At 37.9% G+C, this 7,621-nt stretch overlaps 1 protein-coding gene across 1 annotated transcript; it reads left to right on the forward strand.

Annotated features, from left to right (window-relative positions):
* The first annotated feature begins 2,198 nt into the window (after positions 1-2,198).
* Positions 2,199-7,279, forward strand: MGST1 (microsomal glutathione S-transferase 1). The gene is made up of 3 exons (XM_010002938.1): positions 2,199-2,356; positions 4,412-4,506; positions 6,957-7,279. Exons 1-3 carry the CDS (start codon positions 2,216-2,218, stop codon positions 7,201-7,203), a joined length of 483 nt encoding a protein of 160 aa, XP_010001240.1. The 5' UTR covers positions 2,199-2,215; the 3' UTR covers positions 7,204-7,279.
* The last annotated feature ends 342 nt before the right edge of the window (positions 7,280-7,621 follow it).

Consider the following 7,621-nt stretch of genomic DNA (forward strand, 5'->3'; position numbering starts at 1 on the left):
AGGCCAGGGCTGGGGCTTTGCTGTGCTGCGGGGCCGTCCCGTCCCCTCCCCTCCCGCGCTGGGCTGGGCTGGGCTGATAAGCACACGGGGATCCAAACTCGGGCGCTTCAGCAGGCCCGGGTTTGCATTCGCAGCACAGAGGGGTGTTTTATTGCCTCTGCAGATCGCTCGGGCTTGGGGTCACTGCGCGTACCCCTTGAGGCCCTGTGCTCCCTTGGTGTGTGTGTGGGGGTTTATTTTGCATTTCAGCTGCTGTTAAAACTATGAATTCTTTCGTATCCTTCCTCTTTGTGGCAAAGGCAAGGCTGGGGCTTTTTGAGAGTTTGTAGAGACCAACCCTAGAGTAGGGAAAGGGACAAATGTGGTGCAGTTCCAGAGAGAGGAACACAGATGTTGGTGAACAGTTTCTCAGGACTTTGCACAGTTCCTGAATGTGTTTTCAGCATGGCTTTAAAATTCTGGGAGGAAAAACACTCTGAAGCCACAGTTTTACTTTCTTTTTGTTGCGTGAAACTATGCAGGTTCTGTAGAAACTGCTGAGAATTACCTTTGCCAAATCACTGATTGTATTGAGAACTGCTGTACTGTGAAGTGAAAGGGAGGAAGGTTACTCTGAATTTCTTGTAATCCCGAGACCCAGTGCCTTGGCCTGCTGACCCAAGCACTGTTTTGGAAAGCATAACAGAAGGAGCAAAATCCCATCACCACAGCCAGACAGGTCAGGCAAGCCTAGATTTGTTCCACTGAGTAAACAACTGTTTGCCTCTATGCTGTCCACCTCCTCACCAAGGGTGTGCCTTCAGAGCACTAGTCTGCTGCTCTTGATTTGCCCAGTTTCCCTCTTTTTATAGCTGGCAGTGGCTGCATGCTAAAAACAAGGTGAGAGATTGTTAGAGCTGTAATCAATAAATATTACTTCTTTTAATCCTATCATTAAAGTGATATTGTAGGAAATAATGAAGTTAATAACAAAAAGTGCATTTATTTTGGTCTTGAGTGAAGCTAGGACATACAACTTGTATGTATTCCTAAACATTAAGTGCATGATTGAAGCACTTGGTGAGGCAAAAGCCTTGCTCCAAGCAGAGCACAAATTGAACGTGCAAGGGACATGCTCTTCCTTTTACGTATATCCACTCATCCTCAACTTTAATGATGTTGATAAAAGGTACCACCTCCATAGGATTGTGGGTTTGATATGGTCTCATTGGAAAGAGAGTTCATTAGCTTAAACCTCCCATGATAGAAGCATAAATAGTTCCCTGCTTTTTGTCATTACAACTCAATCTTTCCCGTGAATCAGCCTAAAAGCAATTTTTTAAGAACAAGGTCTCAGAGGATAAAAATGCGTGTTTAAGTCAGTTTGATCACAAGTTATTGCTGGGTGGGAAGACATGGGTTAGTTTGAAAGCTGAAGTGCAGTTATAATTGTGTGATTTTACAAAAAAAAAAGTAAAGAAAAGGTAAGCAATACTAGATTTCCTCTTTAGACACTGCAGGATGTCATCACACTTTCTATCCTGGCAACTGCTTAGGGAAATTCACTAGTTCAAATGAATTGGTCTAACTTCTTGTGTTATTTCAAAAGTGTACTAAATTCTATGACTAAATTTTGTTTCTGCAATTACATTAAATGTTTTAGTGTTTTTTTTTTTTTTTTTATTTTGACAGTTTGATAAGCAGATACAATGGAAGCAAAATATTGAATGATAATAAAATTTCTCATCTTACAGTATTATATTATGTCCTTATGAAAATAAACTTAGGAAAAATAAATTTGCTTGCAAACAAACTTTTCACAGTGGCAAAATTTTGCTGTCATTGCAGTGATGCTAAAACAGTGCTATTCTGCCAATCTGATTGTCAAAATGCTGGATTGCTATGATGTTAGCCTAACTTCAATGTTTTTCTAAAGGCTGTCAATGAAGAGTGGAGAAATGGCTAAATTGACCCAGTTAATTGACAATGACACCTTTATACAATGGAAGCAAAATATTGAATGATAATAAAATTTCTCATCTTACAGTATTATATTATGTCCTTATGAAAATAAACTTAGGAAAAATAAATTTGCTTGCAAACAAACTTTTCACAGTGGCAAAATTTTGCTGTCATTGCAGTGATGCTAAAACAGTGCTATTCTGCCAATCTGATTGTCAAAATGCTGGATTGCTATGATGTTAGCCTAACTTCAATGTTTTTCTAAAGGCTGTCAATGAAGAGTGGAGAAATGGCTAAATTGACCCAGTTAATTGACAATGACACCTTTCGGGCTTATGCTACATATGCAACTATTGTTCTTCTAAAAATGATGTTAATGAGTCTTGTAACAGCGTACTTCAGAATCACAAGAAAGGTAAGAAAATGGGAATACTGCCTGTTAGAATAGATTGAAATTTGTATGGAAATACAGAGATACCATAGGTCTTTCTTTTCAGCTTTCAAATGCCAGCGCTGTACCTTTTCTTCCTTCTCCCTCCTCTAATGATATTCTACATTTGGCATGCTGGTGCTTTGTTAATCTCAAATGGATGATGTCTTTAACCTAATTATGAGACTGTATCTTATAATTGTATTTGACTTCTCTACCCTTCTAAAACATTTCTGTAATTTTTAAATAAGAGTTTTCCATAACTGTAATTTCCATTGTTTTCTGCAGAAAGCTGGTGTCCAGGGTACCTGATTTATAAAGCAAATAAAGTGTGATATAGAACCATTTTGCACTAATAACTAACTAGTAGGGTCAGAAGAGGGGTAATGAAGTGGTTTTTTATGCATCTATAATCCTTTTGTCCAGTGATTCTAACACTCTTTACTTTCCCTAATTGTTTTAGCCTTGTCATTAAAGGTAGTTTGTTGTCTTAAAAAAATTATTTTTTTTTCTGGAACAAGAGACAGGCTGAAAATTTACATGGCCTGATGCATAGGCTAGATAAGTATATGAAAGATCCACTAAAGTTTACTAAACAATGCAGAAGCTGCATCTAGCTGATGAGAGAGTGTTCATAGGAAGCTTTGTGTTGTGTTTGCCATCTTCTTGGTCTTCTCTAGGCATCTGCTCATGGCCACTGTTGGAAACAATTGGCTCCTGTGCTGAAAGAGGCCTCAAGTTTGTTCCATATGGCTATTGTGTGTTCTGCTTCTGCAAGATAGTGTGTGATTCAAGAATTTTGCTGCAGTCCTTTTGTTGAAATGCTGATTTTTGTTCCTCCTGGGCTCAAGAAAACCCAGTGGAACTGTTCTGTTGCTCATGAGATCCAGCAGAGCTTTTGAGCTACTGCTGGTTTCTGATAGCTCTCTAGGTCTTTGTCACAGTTGAAGATTGGATGTTCAAGACAGGACCCAGATGTTTGTCTTATAACCTCACTTCTATCGCTCTTGCAGAAGCACATTGGCTGTAATGGTCCTGTATGTAGATTCAGTAGGGTCCTGTGTTAATGCACATACCATGTGGAGATCCATGTTATGCAGGTGACAATAGGACCTTCATTAATTTGAAGTCCTTGGTTTTCTTACGACAGACAGTAATAACACAGGCTAATTGGTAAAACCATTTTTATTTCCTATTTAATATTAAAAGATCTTTAAAACGTTAAGAGAAAATGGAGAAAAGCAGTCAGTGGAGCAGCAGAGGGTAAAATGTTGCTGATATTGATACTGTTAACATGTCTCCAGAATTTTGGGGCCAAGGATACTTCCTGGAGAGGGATCAAGGCTGCCTCAGAAAGCAATCATGTAGCTCTCCTAAAATCAGAAGGTTTTCTTGACTTAGGCTGCATAGCCTGAACTGTCCACAGAATGCACATGCTACTACAGGTTTCAGCAAGGAGAGATCTAGTGCAGCTTGCACTAACTGAATTAAGTGTTGTTTTCAATTAGTGTTTTACAGTATTTGGAGGTAATAATAGGTCATATAAGTGGAAAAATTTGTACTTAAGAGGAAGGGAAGGAACTTATTTGGTCGTAAATGAAGATGAGTGTAAGTCTCTTGGATGCTATTATTGTGTAGATTTCTGAAGAAGAAAGGGATCCAAAAGGACTTTCAAATAATTTGAGAAGACATTTAGGCAGTAGAGACAATAGTTCTGCCTTTTAGGTCCCTATGCTCCTTCAGCCCACTGGTCTTACTTCAGGCTGAGCATTAGTCATCCGCTTTGCTTTTCCATCTTACAAGACTTTATCTATATACATAAATTACATTACATTAATTTGTCAGCACATAAGCTACATACAGGCAGGGCTCAAAAAAATAGTAATGCAGTGAGCAATGTATTTCCTGTGTATTTAACTTCAGGTAAGTTATGAGAGCTTATAGAGGCATTAGTAAAAGAGTGACCTTTATAGCAAGCTGCCTTGACTACAAAAAGCATTCTGGCTTCTGATGCCTTTTGTGTGTTTATGTTTGAAATAGGCATTTGTCAACCCAGAAGACGTAGCATCATTTGGAAAAGGTGAGACTGCTAAAAAATATCTGCGGACTGATCAAGATGTCGAACGTGTACGCAGGTAATGCGTGTCTTTAAAAATTATCTTAAATAGCAGATTAATATTAAGTCAAGGAATTAATATCAGCTCATTCTCTTTGGCAAGCCTGTGTGTGTTTTGTGTTGCTTTATGTAGTAATAAAATATGTAAGTCAAAGTGAACAAACTATTCCATGTTCAAATGGTCAGCATGCATACTAAAAATAATAAGTCATTGTCTGGTTATAATAGCTAGCTCCTGAATGGTGTCCTGTATGCATGGGGGAAGTGGTGAAAAAGGTTCTAAAATATAATATTGTAAGTTTATTAAGTTAGAAGCAATGTTCATTAAGTGGAAATCAGCTTTCTATATTATTTGAACACCAGTTGAAATAGTTGCTTTTTTCATAAAGTATAAAGGAAATAACAGGGAGAAGAGGAATACAGCTATTTAAGTTTTAGAACTCCAGAGCTGTGATAAGAGCATTAATCTGGCAAATCGTACAGGATGGGAGTCAAAGCCTGTGCTCTTTTTGCTGTATTCAGTTGAGGTTACTCACTGATGTGTCAATTGTACAGGAGAGTAGTCCAGCCTTCTGGAAGAATGCTATTAATAGCATGGTAGTGTGCAACCTACGGTGTATGTATTTTGTTTTGCAAGATTTGTGGTAGAATGTAAGCTCTATTTCAGTGGGCTACGTGTTGCAGCATGTTTAATTTTAGCTGATGGCAAATTTTTCTGTATCTAAAATCATAACTGTGGAGGTGCTATTTGATACATAGCGCCTGTGCTAACAAGAAAAGCTTTCATGGAATGCTTTCCATACCATTATTCCTTAATGAAGCTAACAGTTTATTTTCTATTTATATTTTTATACCAAAAACTTGAATATGAATGAACTGTTCTCATTTCAACCATCATTATGGAAGATCTTGAAAGTGTCAGCTCTAATTTCAGAACAGCACATCTGTGCAAATGTAGATGACTCTTGTTCCATGAAGGCTAATATTTCTATATGTCTTCTGGATTACGATCTCAGAAAGAAGAGTCTAATCTCAGTGGGCTGTAAAGATGTTCTGAACTTTCCTTTTCTTCCCCTGAGTGGTTTAGGGAATTGTTAGTTGTTCAGTTTTCTGGTTGTTGTATAAAAATGGGTACTTTTCAGTGAGAAGTACCTATCTGTAATTCTAAGAGGACAGCTAAGTCAATACTACTTTTACAATGAGATGCCCTTTTAGCTCAAATTGTTGTTAGAGAAATGACAAACACCTCACAGAGTCATTTACAGAGATTAGATTTTTAAAACACTGTATTAACAAACTCTGTGTTGATATTTTGCAGAGTTCAGACATCCCCAGTCTTCGTAAGTCAGCTTGGTTGTAGTTACTCCACTGGTGTTGTAGCATCTATTTTTTCCTCCCAACAGTGTTTCTTAGTGGAATTTACTGTGTTTTCTTTTGTAAGCTTCATGACAACAGATAATGCCACATAGATTTAGCATGGCTTCTCCTGTGTATAAGGGACTGGAATTTATTCTGTTTGAAAGTATAGAAAAGGCATTATTTTCTTCAGTGTTTGAGTGGAAAAAAAACCCCAACAAAAAACACCAACCTGAAAGATGTTTCCTTGTAATGATATATGAGTTCAGAAGGCAACTCCAAAACAACATCATGTTCTGATTCTAGTTGGCTGTGAAATTTGATAAAATGAGTAGGACTTAGAGGTTGTTTCAATCAGTAAATTTGGCTGTAAGCATAATTACTCTGAAGAGGAAAAGGGATCAAAGAAGGTTTAGGAAGAGGCCTAAAAGAATACTTCCAAGATCTAGAGTTCAGTCTCAACACATTTTTCAAAATTTCAAACATTTTTCAACTATTTTATGCTTAGGAGTGAAGAAAATGAATGAAAAGTGTAACTGTGACACCTGTTAGATGCTCAAAAATATAATTCTTCAATATGATTGAACTTCATTAAGATTTTATAGAGTATTTCATTTATAGGATGTTTCAGATTTTCTTTATGGTGACTACGAACTGAATTTGTATGACTGGAATAGACAGTCTGGGCCATGAAGTCTAGTAGTTGAAGTCACACTCATCCAGTTAATGGATATTCTGTTGAGAGAGGCTATAAGAAAAATTCCAGCTATCTGTTATCTTCCCCACCTTTCCTTGCATTCTTGCACACTCAGGTGCACTCATACACCTCAGGTGAGTTCCTAATATTGCCAAAATCCTGGAGAAAAACTAAGACCTTTCAAACAGATCAGAAGCTTAAAAATGTGGGGTGTAGAAAGAGAGGTCAGAATGATGTCAGGTGAAGATGCCAAAGTAGTTTCAGTAGCTGAATGAATTCCCCACTGCAAAGGAAGACAACAGTTATGTTAAGGCCTTACCAGTAGCATACTCCAAAGATTCTGAAAAATAATGAGGTTTGAAGTGGTTTATTCAAGAAAATGTAACACTGAAGAACATCTTTGCTTCTTTCCCCAGGGGCCACCTGAACGACCTTGAAAATATTGTCCCATTTCTCGGTATTGGACTGCTGTATGCTCTTAGCGGCCCTGACCTGTCCACAGCCTTGCTTCATTTCAGGATCTTCACTGGGGCAAGGATCATTCACACTTTTGCATACTTGATCCCTCTTCCCCAGCCTGGCAGAGGTTTGTCTTGGGCAGTTGGGTATGCAGTGACTATATCCATGGCATACAAAGTGCTGAAGACAGCTTTGTACCTGTAGCGGAGTCGTAGCTTCTGTGTACCATTCCACATTCCACTCAAAGTTTCCAGCAGTGTATGTTGATATCTTGAATGAGTCTTTTATGGTGACTGGAATTCATTTTTTAAGAGAGGCTTTTACTACCTGTTCAGAAATATTTCTTTTTGGAGGAAAAAAGCATTCCTTCTCCCTGTATTCCCTATTCACCTACTGCATTGCCAACATATATTGAATCTTCCCCTTGTGATTTGCCAAGTGCTTACGATTCTAAACATGTGATGATGCTGTATTGATAGCATGTGTGGTAATTTTCTACAGATGCACTATTTTTGGCCATAGCTTTGAAGTCTAAATCAATAAAGACAAGAGGAAAAAAAAGCATGTTTGTATTTTTGTTTTCATTTTTACTCTTCCCACTGCAGCCAGCAAATAGCATGTC

Source organism: Chaetura pelagica, unplaced genomic scaffold (genome assembly GCF_000747805.2).
Source record: "Chaetura pelagica isolate M959 unplaced genomic scaffold, ChaPel_1.0 scaffold117, whole genome shotgun sequence".
NCBI classification, from domain to species: domain Eukaryota; kingdom Metazoa; phylum Chordata; class Aves; order Apodiformes; family Apodidae; genus Chaetura; species Chaetura pelagica.